We start from the raw sequence: 23,367 nt of genomic DNA, 5'->3' as shown, positions 1-23,367 counted from the left end.
TGGGGGGGCGGGGGGTGGGGGGGGGCAGCACAGCCAAGTGCAGGTGAGTGGGGGCACCAGTGATGGCTCCCAGTGCCACCAGCATGCTGCTGGTGCAGGGTGCGCGTGCAGCCAGGCTGGCATGGCAGGGAGAAACGCGGCTGAAGAGGAATCCAGAACACGAATTGAGAGACTTGAGGTGGGTCATGGTCATGCGTGAGCCCCCTCCCCCCCCCCCCCAGGCTCCCGCAGCCCCTTTCCCAGCCCGGCCACGTCCCTCTGGAGGCCAGCACAACCCTGTGAGATACCAGCTCGTTTCGTGACCACCAGTTGTGGCCAGCGCCAGCCCATCCTTGCTGTGTTTGACCCCCGGGGACGGGGAAACGAACACCCACACCCCGTGAAGGAGAAACCCTTTAATGGGCTGAGCCCGAAGGAGCACTGCGAGCCTCTCCTGGTGCTTGGCCCCCTGCCCGGGGCCAGAGGAGCCCACCGACCCTGTAGGACCAGCGCTCCCAGAAGGGCAGCGAGCGGCAGCGCTGCCTCCAGCGGGCCTTCACCCACTGCCACAGCCTGGCGCAGGTCTCCTGCAGGCACTGCCCGGCCCGGCAGAGCCCCACGGCCACTCGGGGCCGGACCCCACCCGTGGGCACCCAGCACGGCCCCAGGGGGCTGCTCCTGCGGGGATCCCCCGGGATGCTCCGGTCCGGTTCCTTTGGGATGCTCCTGCGGGGATCCCCTGGGATGCTCCCGTCCGGCTGCAGCAGGAGGCTCCTGTCCGTGTCCGTGTCCGTGTCCGTGTCCGTGTCCGTGTCCGTGTCCGTGTCCGTGCCCGTGCCCGTGTCCGTGCCGGTCTCCGTGTCCGTGCCCCCCCGCGGCACCTCTGTCCCGAGGCACCACTGCCACCCCCCGGTGTCGAGGAGCTCCAGCCGGACGCGCACCGTCACGGGGGGCCGGGGGGGCTCCCGGGGGGGCTCCCGGCGCTCTCTCCGCCGCCGGGGGGGTCCCTGCCGGCCGTCCCCCGCCGCCCCCCGCCGCCGCTCCAGCACCGCCCGCAGCAGCCGGCAGCGGCGCTCGGTGGCGGCCCGGGAGCGGCGGGCGGCGCGCAGCAGCGCCAGGACGGGCTCCGCCGGGGCCGCCCCCCCGGGGCCGACGGGGGGCGAACGGGGCCGGGGCGGCTCCGAGCCCGCGGGGCTCCGCGCCCCGTCCCCGGGGAGGCGCTGGAGGCACGGCCCCGGGGGGCGGCGGGGGTCGGAGCCCTGCAGGGGGGGAGGTGGCGGCCGAGGCGGCTCCGGGGGTCCCGGGGGGACGAGGGCGGCCAGCTCGGCCAGTGCGCCCGGCCAGGGCTCCGGGAAGGAGTAGAGGGAGCACCGGGAGGAGGAGGAGGAGGCCAGGGACACCAGGGACGCCAGGGACGCCAGGGAGGCCAGCGGTGCCTGGGGAGGCTCCGCGCCCTTCGGTGCCAGGCTCGTCCTGCGGGAGGAGATGGAGATGGAGGAGCCCCCGCTGCCCCCCTGCCCTTGGGGGGGGGGACCTGGGGGCGGCCCCGTCCCCGGGCAGAGCCCCGGAGCCCAGCCCCGGGCCCTGCAGCCCCTGGGGGGCCGGGGTCAGCCCGGGCAGCACTCACCCCATCTCCCGTCCCGGCGAGGCCGTCCCCGCTGCTGCCTCCATCCGCAGAGAAGCTGCCGGGGCCAGAGCGGGTGAGCGGCCGGGAGCCCCCCCGCTCAGCCCCCCGCCGGGGGTGCCAGCCCTTGGGGTGCCCAGTGCCGGCGGGGGGGCCACTCACCGCTCCGCTCCTCGCGCTGGGCTCTCGCCGGCCTCTGCTTCCTCAGCCTCCGCCAGTTCCTCTGCAGGAGCCCCAGGTAGATGGGTGAGGGGGGGGGCAGCCCCCGCACCCCCTGCCCCACAGCTCTGTCACCTACCCGCAGCCGCCGGACCCGCAGCACCGCGGACACCACGCTCAGCCGCAGCAGCAGCAGCAGCAGCGGGAGCAGCTCGGATGGGGGGGGGAGGCCAGGGCCCCCCATGGCACCAGCTCCGGCGATGCTGCAGGTCCCCAGGTGGCGGGCACAGGCCTGTGACACAGAGCCCCGAATTTCGTGAGCCACGAGAAGGGCTCAGCACCAACGCCAGCGGCTGGGAGAGGAGCCCCCAGCACGGGGACGACACCACCAGCACCCACAGCATCCCCTGGGGCTTGACCCCCCCGCCCCGTGAGCCCCCCCTCTGTGCCGGGGCCCTGCACACGGATGGGGGATGCTGCCCACGGGTGCTGGGGTGCCACAGGAGGGGCGCAGCCTGCTCTGCCCATGGCCCATGCAAGGTGACCCCACTTCTGCAGGGCTGCCCCTCCCCGGCCAGCCTTACCAAGCACCCCGGACCCCCCCGCGAGCTGGAGCCCACCGAGATGGTGCCAGACCGCGATGCCCACTGCCCGCTCCCACTCCTGCAGGGCCCCCTTTGGGGCACGGCGCGGCACACACGCACCCCCCCTTTGTGACACCACGCAGTTCTTCTCCCTCCTTCCAGCCAGTGGCCCCGAACGGAGCTTTGATGTCAATGGGAGCCTCTCGATGCCGAACGCGGGGTCCAGCAGGAACCCACCCCATGTCCCCCCCGCCTGGCTGGTCTCCCCCCTAAGCCCTCCTGGGCTGTGGGGTGGCCGGGCCCCGGGCTTGTCCTGCAGCTGCTGGAATTTCCCTTCCCTGGGGTTTGGTTCCTGCACAGAGAAGCAGGGCGATGGCAGCTGGGCAGGGCCAGGCCGCAGGCACCCCGGCGTGCAGAAAATGAAAGCAAGCGAGCGAGCGGAGGCTCCGGGTCTGCCCCTTTCCTGTTTTCTCTTTTGCAGCTCCGGTTTCAGTCCTGGCCCTGCACAGGGCTCCCAGGGCCTGCTGGGCTGGGACACCCACCCGCAGGGACACCCGTGGACAGGGGCACCCACCCGCAGGGACATCACCGCTGGGAATGCCACCAGTACAGGGACACCACTGGTACAGGGACACCGCCAGTACAGGGACACCACCGGTACAGGGACACCACCGGTATGGGGACACCTCCGGGGGCACCGGGACGGGAGCCTGGGGGCTGCTGCCTGCCCGGCTGGTGGGGAGCGAGGGCAGCTCTGCGGGACCCCACGGGACTGGGGGGTCCCCCTGTGGGGTGCAGCCCTGGGGCTGGCAGGGGGCCCCATCCCTGTGCTGCAGGCAGGGCTGAGCAGGGGACGAGCAGCGGTCAGGAGCCATCCCAGGCTGTTTCCCTCCGGCAGCTCTGGCCCCGGTGCCTGCACAGGGAAGGAAAGGGGGCGGCGAGCCCTGGTCCCGCTGCTGCCAGCCTCGAGGGAGCAGCAGCAGCGTGGGGCTGGGTGCCAGGATCCGGCCAGGCCCTGCCTGCATCGGCAGCCCTGGGATCGGCCCCTCCAGGTGATGTTCTCCCCGTCCCGGCCATGAATGCACAAAATGTTGGGGTCAGGCCATGGTGGGTCCCGGGGATGTGTGGGCTGAGCACTCGCCTCGTGCCTGTGCCGGACAGATGGACACGTGCTGCTCAAGTGCGCTGACAAACATATGCACGGCCTCAGCTATAGAAGGGCTGGGAGGGAGCTGCAGGATGGGGGCAGCTGGCATCCCCGGGGCGCCCCTCATCACCTCGGGGGCTACTCCCTGCCTGGCAAAGCCTCTGTCCTTCCTGAGCCAGGGGGATGCGGGGTGACCCTTTATGGATTTTTTTTTTTGCATCTGATGGCTGCCCTTGTCCCTGATGGTGAACGGCCCCACACGGGCACGTCCCAGGCTCTTCCTTGTGCAGCACTCTGAGGCTCCTCCCGAGGCTTCACCAACACCCGTCCCCACAAAGCCGGGGGTGCAATGGGCCTGAGGACGATCCCACGGCTGCGCTGGACATGGCTGTGCCTCGGGGCCCTGCTGGCAGCCCCCTGGGTGAGTGGGGGCCCTGCAGTGCAGCACCCCCATCCCGCTGCCTTTGGTGCCGGTTCCTTGCCAGCCTGCTGCTTTCACTTTTACTTCTGCGCTTTGCCACCGCTGTCCCCGTGCCAGGGCTTGCTGTGGGGTGGGTATCTCCTCGGCCTCGCAGGCGAAGGAAGGGTTTCTGCCCTGAGCCATGCAGGTGCTGCTCGCCCTCCCGCTGCTTGCCGCTGCAAAGGTACTTTCTTGCATCGCCCCCAGTGCCTGGGGAGCCCCAAGGGGCACAGTGCTCCGGCTCGGGGAGGGGCAGAGACCCACGGCAGGGCAGGGGAATGCCACGAGGATGCACGGGCACTTCTAACCCGGTACATGACAAGCGGCACCTGGGGAGGGGGCTCCAGCATCCAGCATGCACCCCCCAGCCCCGCTCCCTCGCACAGGCGGGGACCCCCCAGTTCCTGATGGACATGAGCCGCGACGCCTTTGATGACCAGTACGAGGGGTGCACGGAGGCGATGGAGGCAGCAGGGCCGGCGCTGCTGGAGCAGGAGCAGGCACGGGGCAGGTCCAGGCTCTTTGGCAGGGTCTGGGCACGCGCCGGGGAGCGGTGGCAGCAGGTGAAGGGCTCGCTGGCCGCCCGCCTGCCCCCCGGCTTCAAGGATGAGTACGGCCAGGCCGTGATCGCGTACACGGACAACAGCCTGCACTACTTCTTCAACACGGCCATGAGGGCGGCCGGGCGGTCGCGGGCCACCTACAACGCCAGCTTCCCCTTCAAGGCGCTGCACTTCTACCTGACCAGAGCCATGCAGCTGCTGCGGGGGCCCTGCGAGGCCACCTACAGGACACCGGTGTACCGGGGCATCGCCCACACCCGCTACCAGCTGCAGGGCGCCAGCCCCTTCAGGTTCGGCTCCTTCGCCTCCTCCTCCTTCAGGAGGGAGCAGGCAGAGAGCTTTGGGCAGGACACGTTCCTCAGCATCCGCAGCTGCTTTGGGGTCCCCATCCACGCCTTCTCCCTGTACACGGAGGAGGAGGAGGTGCTGATCCCTGGCCATGAGATCTTCTGGGTCTTCCCGGACGAGGGCAGTCACCGCTTTGTCCTGCGGAGCGCCAACAGGACCTGCAGCCACTTCAACTGCGCCTTCCTGGGGTGTGAGTAAGGGGCTCGGGCACCCCCAGCTGCTCCTGTGGCATCGTCCCGGTGCTGTGCGGCCGGGGCTGCCGGGGCCGGGACTGATGCCAGACCTTCTGCTTTCCCCCCAGACGAGAAGAGCCCGGAGTGCAGGGGCAGCACAGGTAGGAACCCCCACAGGTGTCATAGAATTGTGGTATCCCAGAACAGCTCAGGTTGGAAGGGACCTCAAGGATCATCCAGTTCCAACTCCCCTGCCATAGGCAGGGACACCTCCCACTACATCAGGTTGCCCAGGGCCTCATCCAGCCCGACCTTGAACACCTCCAGGGATGGGGCATCCACAGTTTCTCTGGGCAACCTGTGCCACTGCCTCACCACCCTCTGAGTGAAGAATTTCCTCCTAACCTCTAACCTAAATCTCCACTCTTTTAGTTTTTAAGCCATTCCCCCTTGTCCTGGCCCTTATCTACCTGAGTAAAGAGTCCTTCTCCATCTTTTTTATAAGCTCCCTTTAAATACTGAAAGGATGCTACGAGCTCTTCCCAGAGCCTTCTTTTCTCCAGGCTGAACATCCCCAGCTCTCTCAGCCTTTCTCCATAGGGGAGGTGCTTCAGCCTCTGATCATTGTCATGGCTGGACCTGCTCTAACAGCCCCACGTCCTTCTTGTGCTGGGACCCCAGATGTGGACGCAGGGCTCCAGATGGGGCCTCATGAGGGCAGAGCAGAGGGGCACAATCTCCTCCCTCCCCTGCTGCCACCCCTCTAGCAATACAGCCCAGGATGCAGTTGCCTTTCTGGGCCGCAGGCACACACTGCTGGCTCGTGTCACGCACGGCACAGCTCTGGGGACGGCTGGGCAATGTGGGCAAGCGTGCCCTCTGTGCGAGGGCTACCCACCAACACAGCGCGTCCGTTAGGAGCAGCTAACTGCAGGGCTGCCTGCTGGGAGCCTGTTTAGACCTCTAACCGCATTTCGGGGTCTCTGTGCAGGGGAAGGGGCTCAGCCTCAATGGGGTCGTTGCAGACCCCACAGCCACAGGCAGTGCCCGTGCCGCTGCTGCGGGGCTGAGCCAGCGAGCGGCTGACCAACCCATCCCTCTGCAGCTGGTCCCAGGCACAGAGAGGAGCTGTGAAGGGCAGTGCCCAGCTGGCGGCCCCGAGGAGAAAAGCCATCGGCCATGCAGAGGACGCCTCACCCGCGGTCTGTGGCAGAGCAACCCGGAGCAGCGCACAAGCGGTGTGTGGAGTCCAGCTAGACCCTGGGGCAGAGCCGCCCGGCACGCTGCCTGTGCTGTGCCATGCCGTGCCGTGCCGTGACATCGTGGGGACAGCAGCAGTGCCCCCTTGTTGGCCGGGGGATGCTGCTGCTCTGCGTGGGGAGGACAGTGTCTGGCCAAGGCCTCGCACTGGAGGCTCCTCCTCGTCTCACCACCACCTCACGCACCTTTGGGCCCAGTGTCACTGGTGCCAGGGCTGGTCTGCTGGGGCTCACCCCGGAACGTGCTCACAGCAGGGCTCGGCAGCACCCGGCACCAAGCAGCACCCAGCCCCCAGGACAGGGGAAGGTTTCTACCACTTCCCCATTATTTCACGTTTCTCCAGCTTCAAAATTTTTAGCAACTTCTCAGCCAGAAAAGGCTTGCACCCTCACCTGGACCCAGCCAACCTCCACAGGTGGTTCCACGTCTCACGAACTGCTGGCAATGAACACTCAGACCCAGGCAGGAATTTGACCACTTGTAGTGGATTTACGTGGCAAAGTTTTGGTAGTGGGGGGGCATAGGGGTGGCTTCTGTGAGTAGAATCCAGAAGCTGCCCCACATTAGATAAAGGCCCAACTGCTGGCCAGAGCCAGTCCAATAAGCGATGTTGTTTGTGCCTCTGTGAGAGCATACTTAAGAAAAGGAAAAAAAACAAAAAACAAACAAACAAACCAAAACAAAACAAAAACGAAAACAAGAAAAAAAAAACCACAACCTCCTGGGGAACAGCAGCTGGGAGAGAGAACCAGCCCTGCAGCCCCCAAGGTCAGTGCAGCAGGAGGCAGGAGGTGCTCCAGGCAGGCAGCAGCAGTTCCCCTGCGGCCTGGGGAGAGGCCCCTGGTGGAGCAGGCTGTCCCCCTGCACCCACGGGTCCCACACGGAGCAGATCTCCACGCTGCAGCCCGTGGAGGAGCCCCCGGTGGAGCAGGTGGATGTGGCCTGGAGGAGGCTGCGGCCCATGGAGAGCCCCCGCAGGAGCAGGCCCCGGGCCGGAGCTGCAGCCCGTGGAGAGGAGCCCACGCAGGAGCAGGGGTCTGGGGGGAGCTGCCGCCCGTGGGGGACCCGTGCTGGAGCAGTTTGCTCCTGGGGGATGGACCCCGTGGGACGGAGCCGTGTGGGAGCAGTTCTTGAGGAGCTGCTGCCTGTGGGCAGCCCCCGCAGGCTCAGTTCGGGAAGGACGGCATCCCGTGGGAGGGACCCCACGGGGAGCAGGGGCAGAGAGGGACCGTGAGGGAGCGGCGGAGACGAAGCGTCAGGGACTGACCGCAGCCCCCAGTCCCCGTTCCCCTGCACCGCTCGGGGGGAGGAGGTGGAAGAGGGTGGATGGGGGGAAGGTGTTTGTGGTTTGCTTTTAGTTTCTCACTGCTCTGGGTTGTTAGTAATAGGCAATAAATATTACTTATCTTCCTACTCTGAGTCTGTTTTGCCCGTCATGATGATTGTTGAGTGATCTCCTTGTCCCTATCTCAACCCTTGAGTCCTTTCCATTGTATTTCCTCCCCCTTCCCCTTTGAGGAGGAGTGAGAGAGCAGCTGAGGTGGAGCTCAGCTGCCTACCCGAGTAAAACCACCACAGCCACGATTCATCCACTGCTAACGGAGCCCCTCGGGTGGGATGGACACCTCCGTTGTGACGTTCCATCAGCCCCAGCCTGGGCACTTCACCACAGCTTGCACTGCTTGCACCCTCCAAAGGCTGAGGATGTCTTTGCTTGGACTTCCTGCAGTGGTCACCTCCACGGTGCCACTTCTTCTGCAGGGACACGGGGACAGCAGCCCCAGCCACCGAGCCATGGGGCATGGCCAAGCTCCCCTCGTCCACCTTCTGGTGGGACACCGGCCCTGGTGCAGAGCTCACGGGACACAGGGACCATCCCCGCCCCCATGGCTGCACCAGGCACCAAGGCCATGGAGGGGAGACGCTGCCCTTGGCTCTGGACCACACGAGGCTGGCAGCTCTGTCTTGTCCCCTGCTTCCAGCCCCTGCTCCCTGCCATGTCCCCAGCGCTGCAGGGACTTCACCGGTGCCCCAGCGCTGTGGTGGCTCCCCCTGGGTGAGGGCTCATCCCCCACAGGGAGCTGGGCAGCCCTGAGGTGCAGAGCAGGGCACTGGCTCTGAGCTGCCCTGGTTTTGCACTTTTCTCCGTGGGACGGAGCCGTGTGGGAGCAGTTCTTGAGGAGCTGCTGCCTGTGGGCAGCCCCCGCAGGCTCAGTTCGGGAAGGACGGCATCCCCTGGGAGGGACCCCACGGGGAGCAGGGGCAGAGAGGGACCGTGAGGGAGCGGTGGAGACGAAGATCAGGGACTGACCGCAGACCCCAGTCCGCATTCCCCTGCACCGATCAGGGGGAGGAAGTGGAAGAGGGTGGATGGGGGGAAGGTGTTTTTGATTTCTTTCCTCTGTTTCTCACTTCTCTAGGTTGTTAGTAATAGGCAATAAATGTTACTTATCTTCCTATCTTATCTTACTTTTCTTCCTGGGCACTTCACCACAGCTTGCACTGCTTGCACCCTCCAAAGGCTGAGGATGTCTTTGCTTGGACTTCCTGCAGTGGTCACCTCCACGGTGCCACTTCTTCTGCAGGGACATGGGGACAGCAGCCCCAGCCACCGAGCCACAGGGCATGGCCAAGCTCCCCTCGTCCACCTTCTGGTGGGACACCGGCCCTGGTGCAGAGATCACAGGACACAGGGACCATCCGACCCCTGCGACTGCACCAGGCACCGAGGCCATGGAGGGGAGACGCTGCCCTTGGCTCTGGACCACACGAGGCTGGCAGCTCTGTCTTGTTCCCTGCTGCCAGCCTGTACTGGGTCTAGGTGGGATGTTAACGTTCCCTGCGGCAGCCCATAGAGTGCTGTGCTCTGCACTTGGAGCTAGAACAGCACTGGTATGGAACAGCTTGTTCTGGATGCCATCTCCAAGCAATTGGAAGAGAAGAATGTTACGAGGAGTAGTCAGCATGCATTCCTCAAGGGGAAGTCGTGCTCGACCAACCTCGTTGCCTTCTATGATGGCATCACCAGCTGGGTAGATTGGGGGAGAGCAGTGGTTGTCATCTACTTTGACTTCGGCAAGGCTTTTGATACTGTCTCCCATGACATTCTGGTAACAAAGCTGAGAAAGCGTGGGATAGACGAGTGGACAATAAGTTGGGTTGAGAACTGGCTGACTGGCCGAGCTCAGAGTGTGGTGATCGGCGGCGCAGAGTCTGGTTGGAGACGTGTGACTAGCGGTGTTCCCCAGGGGTCTGGACTGGGTCCGGTCTCGTTCAACACCTTCATCGATGACCTTGATGAGGGAATAGTGTCCACCCTCAGCAAGTACACTGATGATACAAAGCTGGGAGGAGTGGCCGACATGCCAGAAGGCTGTGCTGCCATTCAGCGAGACCTGGAAAGGCTGGAGAGCTGGGCAGGAAGAAACCAAATGAGGTTTAACAAAAGCAATGTAGAGTCCTGCACCTGGGAAGGAACAACCGCATGTATCAGTACAGGCTGGGAGATGACCTGCTGGAGAGAGCTCTGCAGAGAAGGACCTGGGGGTCCTGGTGGACGACAGGTTGACCACGAGCCAGCAGTGTGCCCTGGTGGCCAAGAAGGCCAATGGGATCCTGGCGTGCATTAAAAGGAGAGTGGCCAGCAGGTCAAGGGAGGTGATCCGCCCCTCTACTCTGCCCTGGTCAGGCCTCACCTGGAGTACTGTGTCCAGCTCTGGGCTTTCCGGTACAAAGAAGACAGGGATCTCCTGGAAAGAGTCCAGCGGAGGGCCACAAAGATGATACGGGGCCTGGAGCAGCTCCCCTGTGAGGAAAGGCTGAGAGACCTGGGTCTGTTCAGCCTGGAGAAGAGAAGACTGAGAGGGGATCTTAGCAATGTTTATAAATACCTGAAGCGTGGGAGACAGAGGGATTTGGCCAACCTCTTTCAGTGATTTGTGGGGACAGGACAAGGGGCAATGGCCACAAAATGGAGCCCAGGAAGTTCCGCACCAGCATGCGAAAGAACTTCTTCCCGGTGAGGGTGACGGAGCACTGGGACAGGCTGCCCAGGGAGGTTGTGGAGTCTCCTTCTCTGGAGATATTCAAGGCCCACATGGACGCCTGTCTGGGCAGCCTGCTCTAGGGAACCTACTTTGGCAGGGGGGGTTGGACATGATGAGGTCTCTTCCAACCCTTACAATTCTGTAATTCTGTGATTCTGTATCACACCAGTGCTGTGTCTGCTGCTGAGTAGAGTTGGCCCAGCATCAGGACTCTCTCTAACCCTCCTAGGGGGTGGGCAAAAAGTGAGAAAGGAACATCACCAGGGCATCTGACCTAAACACACCAAAGGGATATTCCTTATCATATGATGTCACACTGAGCAATAAAAGCTGAAAAAAGGAAGAAGAGGGGAGGGGTGGGCTCTCGTTGCGAAAAGGTCTGTCCTCCTGAACACCGGCTACGTGCGTTGAGGCCCTGCTTCAAGGATGTGGTCAAGCATCGCTCACTTTGTGGGAAGTAGAGAGCAATTATTTTCCTCTGCACTGCCACACAACCTTTACTTGTTTTGTTGTGTTTTTTTCCCCTTTTTCCCCTTTTCCACTTTCCCTTTTTTCCCTTTAGTTAAATTGTTTAATTAATAATAATCTTTCCTTAATAATTAGTTTTCCCTTTAATTAAATTATCCTTATCTCAACCCAAGAGTTGTTCTTTCCTTTACTTCTTCTCCTCCTCTTCTGAGGAGGGGGAGTGAGAGAGCGGTTGTGGTGGAGTTCAGCTGCCTAGCACGGTAAAACCACCACACAGCCCCTGCTCCCTGCCATGTCCCCAGCGCTGCAGGGACTTCACCGGTGCCACAGCGCTGTGGTGGCTCCCCCTGGGTGAGGGCTCATCCCCCACAGGGAGCTAGGCAGCCCTGAGGTGCAGAGCAGGGCACTGGCTCTGAGCTGCCCTGGTTTTGCACTTTTCTCTGTTCTGTCCCTGTAGTCAAGATGGCAGGGGATGTTCTCGGGGTGTCTTCTTGGCTCGGAGCTGCTCCTTTCCCTCCCCAGCAGCTTGGGGAAGCTGAGGACAGGGAGCTGCCAGGGGCCAGGTCACCCCAGACATCGTGTCGCCACTTCTAAACAAACCCAGGGTCACCTCTCCTTCCTCTGGGGCTGCCACTGCCCCTGGCCCCTCCGTGCGCTGTTGCCACCAGTCCCGCAGCCGGCCCTAGGCCCAGTGCCGGCGGCAGCGCCATGTTGTGGGCTGATCCACGCAGGGCTGTTCTCTCTGGCACGCTCCCGTTGGGTCTGTCGTTACCTCAACCCTTCGGGCCTCACACTGGGCACCAAAAGGCCTGCTATGGTTTAACCTACAGGCAGCTCAGCACCGCACAGCCGGTCGCTCACCCACTCCCCAGCAGGACTGGGGAGAGAATGGAAAATGTATCTGGCTGCAGGAGCTGGCACTAAGCTCACTCACACACACAGAGGCCTCGCCAGGAGCTGGCACGTAGTCCCCTCAGCACGCGTACACATGGCAAAGAGGGTGAACGTGCAAAGAGAAAAGCTTTAATGAGAGAAATAAGACGATAGGACAGACTGCAGGGCTTGGCCAGACAAACACTGACCATCCCTCTTTTACGTGTGACCGGCCCTTTTATACCGCAAACCAAACCCCTCTTTGGTCCTCCTGCTCCTCCTTCTGTACGCACCCCCATGCCTCCACACAGCTGCACATTTTTTCAAGCTCCCCAAGCTCCCTCCCCAAGCTCCTGAAGTTCCCCGAGCTCCCCACACGGAGCTGTTGCCTTCACCACAAGGCTCCCCTTCCCCTCACAGAGCCGGTGGCACGGGGCCCCCCGCTCTCCTGCGGCCAAGGCTGGAGGAGTGCGGGGAGCGCGGCGCCTGCCCAGGGCTGTGCCCCAGCCCCAGCCATCTCCCGGTGGCACCCACCCTGCTGGCTGCCCTTACCCTTCAGCAGCGCACAGTTGTAGGTGCTGCACGCGGCATGGGAGCGGAGATGGATGACGTTTCCGTTTGTGTAACGGGTAACATTGGTGACCTTGAAGACCTCAAAGGGTGGGATGAGGACTTCGTTCTCAGCAGGGTAGAAGGAGAATGGCTTGATGGGGACACCGTAGCAGGTGTACACAAAGAAGAAGGTGTCCTGGCCAAAGGACTGAGCAACCTTCTTCTGGAGGGAGGTGGAGGTGAACTGGCCGAAGCGGACGGTCTGCTGGAGGTGGGCCGTAAAGCGGATGCCCTTGATGCCACGGTAGACGTGGTAGCATCTGTGGCCCTGGGCATCCCTCAGGGTGCGCAGGGCCTGGGTCAGGAGGAAGTGCAGCGTCTTGAAGGGGAAGGATTGCAGGTAGTACTTGCAGGAGCGCCCGCCCTTGCGCACGGCCGCGTTGAACTGCTTGTACAGGCCTTCCCTAGCAGTGTACGCCAGCACGGCCACCGCCTGCTCCTGCCGCAGCACCTGCGGCTGGTTTGAGTTGCCCCATAGACTCTGCCACTTCTTGACTGCTCTTCCCCAGGTGTCTGCATAGGTCTTGTTTTGGAACTCGGTGCGGTTCACCTCCTTCAGCTTCTCCTCCATCTTGTATCTGCAGCCCCAGTACTGGTCATCAAAGGAGTTCTGGGCCATGTCCATCGCCACCTTCTTGATGGGGCCGAGGTCTTGCTCACGGGTGCTGCTGGCAGCCAAGGTGCCAGCCAAGGTGCCGGCCAGCAGCACCCAGACCAGGCCAAGCTGCTCCATGTGCGGGAAGCTCCGGGTGTCCAGCCACGAGCGGGGATGCCCCAGGCAGCGGAGGACCCGGTCCTCTGCAACCAGCTGAGCTCAGCCGCTGAATGCAACAGGATGGGGCACAGGCGTCTGCTAGGGGGCAAGCGGAGGGTCGGAGGAGGCTGCAGGGAGAAGCGGAGCAGATGCATCGGGGTCACCTCGAAAGCCGCCCATGCCCACCCTGGCATCAGAGGCAAGCACCTGCAGTGTGTGTCCCCAGCAAGGGCCACCTGGTTCTTCCCCACCCTGATACCGGCCCAGACTCCAGCCCAATGACTTGCATCAAACACCACAGACACATGGGTTCCCCCGTGCAGCCCCGACATCCTCTGAGGCCGCAGCATTTGTGCCAGGAGTAGCCCGGGTGCTGCAGTGAGATGTTACCTCTGCTCTGTTGCATGCAGGACCCACGGCTCGGCGCTGCTGCAGGACCCACGGCTCGGCGCTGCTGCGGGGTGCGTGGAGCTGGCTGCTCTGCCTTTTTATAGCAACCCCCAGACAGTTTATGTTCCAGCCCCCCATGACCACCGAGTTGCTGCTGGGTTGTTGCAAATGGCTGCAGGGAAACCAACAGGAAATCTCCTCTCATCAGTCGCCCATGCTCTAGTGCGTGTGTGGGTCCCAGTCCCATGGGTGCTGAGAGGTGCGGTGCTGGCTCTGCAGCCCTCAGTGCAGAGAGGCTCCCGCAGGAGCTGACACTGCTTGTCCTGGTTTTGGCTGGGATAGAGTTACTTTCCATCACAGTAGCTGGTGCGGTGTGGCGGTTTGGTTTTAGGATGAGCATAGTGCTGATAACACACCGATGGTTTAGATGTTGCTGAGCAGTGCTGACACAGAGCCAAGGACTTCTGTGCTTCTCACGCTGCCCTGCCAGCGGGCAGGCTGAGGGTGTACAAGGAGCTGGGAGGGGACAGAACCAGGACAGATGGCCCCAACTGGCCAAAGGGATATCCCATATCATGTGGTATCATGTGGAAAAATAAGACTGGGGGGGGGGGGGGGGGCTGGCTGAGGGGCCGCCGTTGCTCAGGGACAGGCTGGGCATTGGTCAGCGGGCGGTGAGCAATTGTTTTGTGCATCACTTTCTTTCGTTGCCTTGCTTGCTTATTTTCTCTCTTTCTTTCTCATGAAACTGTCTTTCTCTCACCCAGCCGGTCTGTGCACTTTTACCCTTGTCAGCTCTCTCCCCATCCCCTGGTGGGAGGGTGACCAAAGGGTTGTGCAGTGCTGAGGTGCTGAGCTCTCTGCTGCATTACACCACAGCAGTGCTTTTAGCACCCAGTGTGGGGCCAGGAGGTACCTGAGATACCGTGAGAGATCAACAGACCTGACCACAGAATGCTAGACAGGACAAATTGGTTTATAATTTGTGATGAGAGCATGTTAAAACAATATTGTTATAACCATTAGATCAGTTTAATATTTGCTAATCACAGTGCTGTTTTTTTTTTGGTCTGAGGTCTGCTGTGCCTGTTTTCTGAATTGAGTTATGGAGCACATTACTTACTATAGGTGTTCCCTGTCATGCTGTTTATTGCTTTGGGGGGCTGGTTTAAGGTTAGTTTTCTGCTGTACTATATAACACTGGTTTACGATATGATAAAATTACTGGTCATGAGACTAATAGGTATCTTAAAGAGATGAGACTATAAGTACCTTAAAGGATGAGACTATAGATACCTTAAACAATGAGACTATAGGTTCCTTAAAGGAGGCTGTAGCGAGGTGGGGGTTGGTCTATTCTCCCACGTGCCCGGTGACAGGACGAGGGGGAATGGGCTAAAGTTGCACCAAGGGAGGTTTAGGTTGGATATTAGGAAAAACTTCTTTACCGAAAGGGCTGTTAGGCATTGGGATGGGCTGCCCAGGGAGGTGGTGGAGTCACCATCCCTGGAGGTCTTTAAAGGTGTAATGCAGCAGAGAGCTCAGCACCTCAGCACTGCACAACCCTTTGGTCTCCCTCCCACCAGGAGATGGGGAGAGAGCTGACAAGGGTAAAAGTGCACAGACCGGCTGGGTGAGAGAAAGACAGTTTCATGAGAAAGAAAGAGAGAAAATAAGCAAGCCAGAAAACTGAAGAAAGTGATGCACAAAACAATTGCTCACCACCCGCTGACCAATGCCCAGCCTGTCCCTGAGCAATTGCAGCTCCTCCCGATTTAGTGTCATCCAAAAACTTACTTAGTATGCCTTCAAGTGCTACCTCCAGGCCGTTTATGAAAACATTGATGAGAACTGGCCCCAAAGCAGAGCCCTGGGGAACCCCACTAGTGACTGGCCGTCAGCCTGATGTAACCCCATTTACTAGCACCCTTTGAGCCTGACCCACCAGCCAGTTGTTCACCCATCCCATTAGGTACTTGTCTAGCTGTGTGCTGGACATTTAGTCCTGAGGGATACTTTGAGAAACCGTATCAAACGCTTTGCTGAAATACAAAAAGATTACATCAGCTGCCATCCCTTGGTCAACTCTGTGGGTAACCTTGTCATAAAAGGAAGTTTAGTTTGTTAAGCAGGGCCTTCCCCTCAGGAACCCGCTGTTTGCTATGACCAGTGACTGCGTTGTCCCTCAGGTGCTTTTCAATAACTCCTGGAATAATTTTCTCCACGATTTTACCAGGCACTGAAATGAGACTGACAGGTCTGTAATAACCAGGGTCTTCTTTCTCGCCCTTCCTGAAAACTGGAACCACATTTGCCATCTTCCAATAGACTGGGATCTCTCTAGATTCCCAAGACCACTGAAAAGTAATTGAGAGAGGTATTTCCTCCCAAACAACACATATGTGTATTGAGGCCCTGCTTCCCAAGATGTGGCTGAACATTGCTTGCTGATGGGCAGTAGAGAATAATTGTTTTCTCTTTGCTTCCGTGTGGATTGGCTTTTTTATTTTTTTCCTTTTTCTTTTGCATTTAAATTATCCTTCTCTCAACCCGTTAGCCTTTTGCTTTTGGGTCATCCTTTCTTCCTCCCCTCTGTCTCTGAGGAGCAATGAGAGAGCAGCTGTGGTTTTTAGTTAGACATCGATGTGAAACCACCGCAGCCTTTCGGCACCCAGTGTGAGGCTCAGGGGGTGGAGATAACAAGAAATTTGACCAGAGTGCTTTAGAGGGAGCTTACAATGATCATATTTGTCGAACATACTTGTTGATTTGCTGGCCACAATGCTGTCTGCTTTGCTCTTAATATCTTTCTGTGCGATCCTGTGTGATCCTGTGCCGTGTTCTCTCTTTTGCTATTTATCATATCTGAGGGCTTGTTAAAAGCTGTGCATGTTTGTGGTTTTTTTTCAGTTTGCTGTTCTGTAAATCTTTATTGGCAAGGTCTTGGTAGTGGGGGCCTGCTGGGGTGGCCTCTGTGAGAAGAGCCCAGCACCTGCCCCATGTCAGGTAAGGGCCGGGTTCAGCCGGCTCCAAAGGGACCTGCTGCTGCCCAGAGCCAGGCCATGAGCGACGCTGCTTGTGCCTCTGGGCACAAGACCGAAGAAAGGGAAAAGGAGAGGCCCCTGGTGGAGCAGGCTGTCCCCCTGCACCCACGGGTCCCACACGGAGCAGATCTCCACGCTGCAGCCCGTGGAGGAGCCCCCGGTGGAGCAGGTGGATGTGGCCTGGAGGAGGCTGCGGCCCATGGAGAGCCCCCGCAGGAGCAGGCCCCGGGCCGGAGCTGCAGCCATGGAGAGGAGCCCCCGCAGGAGCAGGGGTCTGGGGGGAGCTGCCGCCCATGGGGGACCCGTGCTGGAGCAGTTTGCTCCTGGGGGATGGACCCCGTGGGACGGAGCCGTGTGGGAGCAGTTCTTGAGGAGCTGCTGCCTGTGGGCAGCCCCCGCAGGCTCAGTTCGGGAAGGACGGCATCCCGTGGGAGGGACCCCACGGGGAGCAGGGGCAGAGAGGGACCGTGAGGGAGTGGCGGAGACGAAGAGTCAGGGACTGACCGCAGCCCCCAGTCCCCGTTCCCCTGCACTGCTCGGGGGGAGGAGGTGGAAGAGGTGGATGAGGGGACGGTGCTGGAGTTTTTGTTTGTTTGCTCTATCTTGTCAGTAATAAATTTTATTAATCTCCCTGTTCCGATTCCGTTTTGCCCATGACAATAACAGTTGAGTGATCTCCCCATCCTTATCTCAACCCTTGAACCCTTTTTATAGTATTTTCTCCCCCTTTCCCTTTGAAGAGGAGTAGAGTAGCAGCTGTGGTGGCGCTCAGCCGCCCAGCAGGGTAAAACCACCACTAACGCACTGGCCTTGCACTACATCTGGTATTCAGGCCCTGCATTGCGGTCACCTCTGTACCTTGGGAACTATCTCCTGGAGAACATCAACAACTTCTCTCTCTTTTTATCTCTTCTGGACGTCAATTGGTGGAGGATATAGGGAATGGTACCTCCTCCTCCTGTCCCTATAGGCTAATTGCAGTAGCTTTTGAGTACTTTGCATGTCTGTGGGAAACCAACATAATCCTATAGCTAGGTGTCCAGAGCAGGTTTCTGTTTTTTCCTAGGGTTAAACAAATAGTTACGAATACCAACCAGGAATCTGCCCCTAGGCAGTGTGTTGGCAGGTGGCAGGGTGTGTGGGACGATATGGGCAGGTACCTGTCACAGCTGTCTCCTCCGATGGTTTTGAACTTCATCCCTGAACAAGGGTGAAATCCTAAACAACTGAAAGAAATTTTGGAAGACGTATTCCCTGCCCCGGCAATGCTGGAGAACTCCCTCCGGCTGGCTGCAGTGTGCTGGGGCCTGGCCTGCCCTACCAAAGGGTGGTTGGCGCTGCCCAGCACCCTCAAGGGGAGCAGGAGGGCTCTGGGTCTGATGACCCGATAACAGACATGGTAGCTAAACCACAGGGCCAGCTCTCAACGGTAGCAGTCACCCCTTTAGTCAAGATGAAACAATCGAAGAGGAAGTCAGCTCCTTTACTAAGGGAAGAAGCTCCTCCAAAGAGGTTCTGGTAGGGAGAAGCAGAAATAGAAGCGACAGGCTAATCTACAGCAGGGACATCACAAAGAAAAAAAAAAAAAAGAGGAGGAAGAAGAGACAGAAATCATAAACAAGTCAGGATCACCTGATCCCTATTCCTGGGCGAGCTGCAAGGTGTATGAAGGGATTTCAGCCGTTGTACAGGTGAGCACATTGTTGGGTGCAGGTTGGGATGCAGCGACCATGAGATGGTGGAGTTCAAGATGGAACTTGGTGGAAGAAGTAAGGCTAAAAGCAGGATTGCTACCCTGGATTTTCGGAGAGCCAACTTTGATCTCTTCCGGGACCTGCTTGGGGGTATCTCATGGCCTAGGTTGCTAGAAGGCAAGGGTGCTTGTGAGAGCTGGGCAACATTAAATGTTAAACAGCACTTCTTCCAAGCTCAGGATCGGTGCATCCCGGAGAGTAGGAAATCGGGGAAGGGGGGGGCAGGAGACCTGCGTGGATGAGCAAGGAGCTCATCGACAAGATCAAAAGGAAGAGGAAGGTCTATGAAGTGTGGAAAACGGGCCTGTCCTCTTGGGAGGAGTATAGGAGTGTTGTCAGGGCCTGCAGGGACGCGACGAAGAAGGCTAAAGCCCACCTGGAGGTGAAGCTTGCAAAAGAGATAAAGGATAATAATAAGATTTTTTTTTAAATATGTAAACAGTAAAAGAAAGACTGGAGATAATGTGGGTCCCCTGTTGAACGACGGGGGTATCCTGGTAACGGGGAACGCTAAGAAGGCGGAGATACTGAATGCCTTCTTTGCTTCGGTCTTTGCTTCAAAGACTTCTCCCACGGGGCTCCTGGACCCTGGAGGGAGGAGAAAGAGTCTGGGAAGTGGAGATCTCCCCCCTGGTTGCTGAGGGAGTGGTGGTTCGGGAGCGTCTGAGTGGGCCAGCAGGTCAAGGGAGGTGATCCTCCCCTCTACTCTGCCCTGGTCAGGCCTCACCTGCAGTACTGTGTCCAGCTCTGGGCTTTCCGGTACAAAGAAGACAGGGATCTCCTGGAAAGAGTCCAGCGGAGGGCCACAAAGATGATACGGGGCCTGGAGCAGCTCCCCTGTGAGGAAAGGCTGAGAGACCTGGGTCTGTTCAGCCTGGAGAAGAGAAGACTGAGAGGGGATCTTAGCAATGTTTATAAATACCTGAGGTGTGGGAGACAGAGGGATTTGGCCAACCTCTTTCAGTGGTTTGTGGGGACAGGACAAGGGGCAATGGCCACAAAATGGAGCCCAGGAAGTTCTGCACCAGCATGCGAAAGAACTTCTTCCCAGTGAGGGTGACGGAGCACTGGGACAGGCTGCCCAGGGAGGTTGTGGAGTCTCCTTCTCTGGAGATATTCAAGGCCCACATGGACGCCTGTCTGGGCAGCCTGCTCTAGGGAACCTGCTTTGGCAGGGGGGTTGGACCCGATGATCTCCTGAGGCCACCTCCAACCCCTACAATTCCGTGATTCTGTGATTGTCTCCTGGCTTCTCCAATGCTGGTATAATGGTGCCAATAGCCTGGAGTTAGAGGGCAGGGAACCAAGCAGCTGGGATCCCTCTCTTGGGAAGGGGGCACTGACAAAGCCTTTGGAGGCAACTCCTGTTGGGTGTGAAGGGAAGGCATCCCTCCAAGAAAGTCACCTGAGCAAGTGGACCATTACTACCAACCCTCCAAGGCAAGCACTACATACTCACCATGGTAGCAGCAACTACTGGGTGGCTGGAAACATACCTGGTAAACGATGCCACTGCCCCAAACACCATCTGGGGCCTGGAAAGACAAGGTCTATGGCGTCATGGTACACCCGAGAGAATCGAGCCCTGCAATGGGAGTCACCTCTGAAATAACCTTGTAACCCTTAGGCCAAGAGGCACGGCATTGACTGGGTGTATTACATCCCCTGTCACCCACGAGCCCCTGGAGAGGTTGGAAGGTGTAAGGGACCGTTAAAAGCCTGTGTTACAGGCACTGGGTGCTGGGCATGGAAACACTGGGATGCAAATTTAGCAGAAGCCACTTGGCTACTTAATACCAGAGGATCTGACAGCCATCCAGGTCCTGCTCAAAGCCCCTGCACACTGTGGGAAGTCCCCGTTGTGCATGGAGGGAAGTGGCTGGGGAAGGCAGGTGGATTGCTCCTGCCTTGGGAAAAGGCAAAGCCATTCGTGAGAGCGGTTGCGGTGGCGTTTAGCTGTCCATCAGGGCAAGACCACCACAAACACCCGTGGGACTGGGACCCGCACTAACACTAAAGCAAGGGGAACTGCTAAAGTGGAATTTCCTGACGGTGTCCCTGCAGACACTTGCAACAACTGGGCAGCAGCGGCTATTCTGGGCGGTCGGGGGGGCCAGCATATAAATAGCCCACGGGACGCAGGCAGGGGTTGCTATAAAAAGCCACAGCAGGCAGCTCCACGTGTCCTGCGCACCGAGCGGAGCAGAGGTAACAACTCGCTGCAGCTCCAAGGCTGCTGGGACTGGGCCGGGGGGGACCTGTGGGTCCGCAGCCAGGCACCGGGGTCCTTCTGCACATGGAGCACCTCGCCCTGGGCTGGGTGCTGCTGGCCAGCAGCCTGTTCGGCACCTCAGCCACTGGCAGCAAGCGAGACCTCAACGCCATCAAGGAGGTGGCGATGGACATGGTCCTCAGCTCCTTTGATGACCAGTACCAGGGCTGCAGCCGCATGATGGAGAAGGAGCTGGAGGAGCTGAACCGCACCGAGTTCGCCAGCCCTGCCTACACAGAGGGCTGGAGAGGTGCAGTGACGGAGTGGCGGAATCGATGGGGCCGTGCCGCCCGCCCGCTGGTGCTGCGGCAGGAGCAGGCGGTGGCTGTGCTGGCATACACTGCCGAGGGGGACCTGTACCGACAGTTCAACGCGGCCGTGCGCGAGGGCGGGCGCTCCCGCGAGCACTACCTCCAGTCCTTCCCCTTCAAGACGCTGCACTTCCTCCTGACCAAGGCCCTGCACACCCTGCGGGATGCCCAGGGCCAGAACTGCCACCGCGTCTACCGCGGCGTCAAAGGCACGCGCTTCACAGCCCAGCTCCACCAGACCGTCCGCTTCGGCCAGTTCACCTCTGCCTCCCTCCAGAAGAAGGTTGCTCAATCCTTTGGCCAGGACACCTTCTTCTTCTTGGATACCTGCTACAGTGTCCCCATCCAGAACTTCTCCTTCTACCCTGGTGAGGATGAAGTCCTTATCCCACCCTTTGAGGTCTTCAAGGTCACCAACTTCACCCGTGACAGAGACGGAAACTTCATCCATCTCCGCTCCCAGGCTGCGCGCAGCACCTACAACTGCGAGTTTGTGAAGGGTAAGGGCAGCCAGCAGGGTGGGTGCCACCGGGAGATGGCTGGGGCTGGGGCACAGCCCTGGGCAGGCGCCGCGCTCCCCGCACTCCTCCAGCCTTGGCCGCAGGAGAGCGGGGGGCCCCGTGCCACCGGCTCTGTGAGGGGAAGGGGAGCCTTGTGGTGAAGGCAACAGCTCCGTGTGGGGAGCTTCAGGAGCTCAGGGGGCTTGGGGAGCTCGCCTTCAGACCAGGTCTTCCCTGCGCATCCCTGCGCACTCCCAGCTGCTCTGCCTTGGGGTTTGCAGTGGGGGCCCTCTGTGGCATGGCCAGGTCGGGGCGAGGGGCACAGAGCGGGGCGGTGCACAGATTTTGCTGGTCTCTTTGGCAGAGAAAAGGTGCAAGGAGCAGCCGTGTGTTTTCAGCGCAGGTAAGAGGCGAGCCCCCAGCCCCTTCCCACGGCTAGCACCGTGCGTGCACCCTCCGGCGGTCATTAACTCCCTGTTCCCCCCGCCCCAGGCAGGAGCAGTCCCAGGGAACCCCCACACCTCTGGAGTCTCCTCTTGGCAGCCACAGCCCTGGCAGCCGTGGGAGGCCTCTAACCCAACTATGCTGGTGCTGCACCTCCGCAAGGAAAATGGGGCAGAAACGTGAAAACACATTTAATGGAAACTGTGGGATTACGCTTTCCTCTTCCGGATGCTTTCTGCTCCAGCAGGAGCGGTGCCACCAGCCCCAGGATGCTCCGGTGGCCCTAGAACACCAGCAGAGGCTGGAGGAAGCCTTTTCCTGGCTTTTCCAGAGAAATAAAAGCATTGCTGTAGGATGGAGGCATCAAGGAGGGTTCCTGTGGCTCCCCACACTGGGGGCATTTTGCATGGGCGGTGGCCAGGGGTCTTCTCCAGCTCCCTCGCCAACCCTCCTGCATCCAGAGTATCCCGGACAGTGCTGCCCCGGGTCCTGCCAGGGGGCATGGGGAGCACTGGGGGCTCCTCCCCTCTCTGGGAAGCCCCCCCAGTGGCTGAGGAGCAGGGATTTGGCTGGCACCGACTGCCTCAGCCCCCAGTGCCCAGGATCGGGCTCTGCAGAGGGGACGGACGGGGGCTGCCCCATGGAGCAGCGCACAGCACTCACTCAGCTCTGCCGGCACCGTGGGCACCTCGCCTTCCTCCTCTCCCCACGGGTGTCCCCTGCACCCCCAGCACACAGGTGACACCAGGCAGCCTCAATGCACTTTAATGAATCCCTGCTGCCCCACAACCTGCTGCGGGCAGGTCCCGGGGGGCGAGGGGGCGAGGGGCACCAGGAGCCCCGCAGCGGGGCTGTGTCCACCAGAGCAGGGCCGAAGCTCTGGGGCTGGGCAAAGAGCCCCCACAGCAGCCTCCTGAGCTGGGGGTGGGCAGGGTGAGAGCCCACCGCACCGCGGCCAGCCGGGGTCCGGCAAGGGCTGCGCTGGGGGCAGCTCCGGGCAGGGGCAGGAGGGTTTCCCCCCACGCCGGTCCCAAGGAGCATCCCTTCCCATGCGGCCGGGGCAGCCCTTGCCCCGCACCGTGGGGCTCTCACCTGTCACGAGCTGCTGCCCGGTCTCAGCCCGGTCCCCTGCTCTCGGTGGGGGCCGGTTCCGGGGGGCCCCATCGCACCTCCCTGGTGTCAAGGCCAACGGTGCTCAGCACAGTATCACAGTATCACAGATTTCTAGGTTGGAAGAGACCTCAAGGTCATCGAGTCCAACCTCCGACCTAACACTAAGTACTCCACTAAACCATATCGCTAAGCTCTACATCTAAACGTCTTTTAAAGACCTCCAGGGATGGTGACTCCACCACCTCCCTGGGCAGCCCGTTCCAATGCTTAATAACCCTTTCGGTAAAGAAGTACTTCCTAACATCCAACCTAAAACTCCCCTGTCGCAACTTTCGCCCATTCCCCCTCGTCCTGTCACCAGGCACGTAGGAGAACAGACCAACCCCCACCTCTCGACAGACTCCTTTAAGGTAACTGTAGAGAGCGATAAGGTCGCCCCTGAGCCTCCTCTTCTCCAGGCTGAACAAGCCCAGCTCCCTCAGCCGCTCC

General features: G+C 60.3%; 4 protein-coding genes across 10 annotated transcripts; 2 read left to right on the top strand and 2 right to left on the bottom strand.

Moving 5' to 3' along the window:
• Positions 1-395: 395 nt before the first annotated feature.
• On the bottom strand, positions 396-2,061 carry LOC310892660 (uncharacterized protein; the record flags this gene model as incomplete). Its single annotated transcript, XM_083820757.1, has 5 exons — positions 1,902-2,061; positions 1,766-1,826; positions 1,607-1,661; positions 1,029-1,452; positions 396-902 (listed from the first exon to the last, which is right to left on the bottom strand). The coding sequence occupies exons 1-5, from the start codon at positions 2,004-2,006 to the stop codon at positions 396-398; spliced, it is 1,152 nt and encodes a 383-aa protein (XP_083676883.1). The 5' UTR covers positions 2,007-2,061.
• Positions 2,062-2,258: 197 nt separating this feature from the next.
• LOC310889506 (ecto-ADP-ribosyltransferase 5-like) lies at positions 2,259-6,905 on the top strand. Of its 6 annotated transcripts, XM_083817067.1 has the most exons (6): positions 2,820-3,020; positions 3,245-3,398; positions 3,768-3,914; positions 4,340-5,054; positions 5,166-5,198; positions 6,143-6,905. In XM_083817067.1, the coding sequence occupies exons 3-6, from the start codon at positions 3,843-3,845 to the stop codon at positions 6,169-6,171; spliced, it is 849 nt and encodes a 282-aa protein (XP_083673193.1). In that variant the 5' UTR covers positions 2,820-3,020; positions 3,245-3,398; positions 3,768-3,842; the 3' UTR covers positions 6,172-6,905. The 6 variants fall into 6 exon arrangements, with proteins under 6 accessions (XP_083673189.1, XP_083673191.1, XP_083673190.1 ...); XM_083817066.1 differs by lacking the exon at positions 3,245-3,398; XM_083817068.1 differs by lacking the exon at positions 3,245-3,398 and having other exon boundaries at positions 2,822-2,969.
• A 4,281-nt stretch (positions 6,906-11,186) lies between these two features.
• On the bottom strand, positions 11,187-14,051 carry LOC310889388 (NAD(P)(+)--arginine ADP-ribosyltransferase 2-like). The gene is made up of 2 exons (XM_083816773.1): positions 13,441-14,051; positions 11,187-13,178 (listed from the first exon to the last, which is right to left on the bottom strand). The coding sequence occupies exon 2, from the start codon at positions 13,027-13,029 to the stop codon at positions 12,076-12,078; it is 954 nt and encodes a 317-aa protein (XP_083672899.1). The 5' UTR covers positions 13,030-13,178; positions 13,441-14,051; the 3' UTR covers positions 11,187-12,075.
• Positions 14,052-19,353: 5,302 nt separating this feature from the next.
• On the top strand, positions 19,354-22,116 carry LOC310889393 (erythroblast NAD(P)(+)--arginine ADP-ribosyltransferase-like). 2 transcript variants are annotated; one of them, XM_083816786.1, is made up of 3 exons: positions 19,354-21,321; positions 21,686-21,724; positions 21,814-22,116. In XM_083816786.1, the coding sequence occupies exons 1-3, from the start codon at positions 20,535-20,537 to the stop codon at positions 21,894-21,896; spliced, it is 909 nt and encodes a 302-aa protein (XP_083672912.1). In that variant the 5' UTR covers positions 19,354-20,534; the 3' UTR covers positions 21,897-22,116. The 2 variants fall into 2 exon arrangements, 1 of the variants encoding a protein (XP_083672912.1); XR_014576544.1 differs by having other exon boundaries at positions 19,354-21,724.
• The last annotated feature ends 1,251 nt before the right edge of the window (positions 22,117-23,367 follow it).

This window comes from Anser anser (assembly GCF_964211835.1).
Source record: "Anser anser genome assembly, chromosome: 1".
Taxonomy (NCBI): domain Eukaryota; kingdom Metazoa; phylum Chordata; class Aves; order Anseriformes; family Anatidae; genus Anser; species Anser anser.
Note: the sequence above shows the minus strand (reverse complement) of the source record. Positions and strands in the feature narration are given on the sequence as shown.

Excerpts from the sequence above, each read along its gene's own strand:
- LOC310889393 (XM_083816786.1), top strand. The coding sequence starts at position 20,535 with ATGGAGCACCTCGCCCTGGGCTGGGTGCTGCTGGCCAGCAGCCTGTTC. Across the intron at positions 21,322-21,685 it reads CAACTGCGAGTTTGTGAAGG|AGAAAAGGTGCAAGGAGCAG; the intron begins GTAAGGGCAGCC and ends TCTCTTTGGCAG. Across the intron at positions 21,725-21,813 it reads GCCGTGTGTTTTCAGCGCAG|GCAGGAGCAGTCCCAGGGAA; the intron begins GTAAGAGGCGAG and ends CCCCCGCCCCAG.
- LOC310889506 (XM_083817063.1), top strand. The coding sequence starts at position 2,403 with ATGCCCACTGCCCGCTCCCACTCCTGCAGGGCCCCCTTTGGGGCACGG. Across the intron at positions 3,021-4,339 it reads CCGGTACAGGGACACCACCG|GCGGGGACCCCCCAGTTCCT; the intron begins GTATGGGGACAC and ends TCCCTCGCACAG. Across the intron at positions 5,199-6,142 it reads GGAGTGCAGGGGCAGCACAG|CTGGTCCCAGGCACAGAGAG; the intron begins GTAGGAACCCCC and ends ATCCCTCTGCAG.
- LOC310889388 (XM_083816773.1), bottom strand. The coding sequence starts at position 13,029 with ATGGAGCAGCTTGGCCTGGTCTGGGTGCTGCTGGCCGGCACCTTGGCT.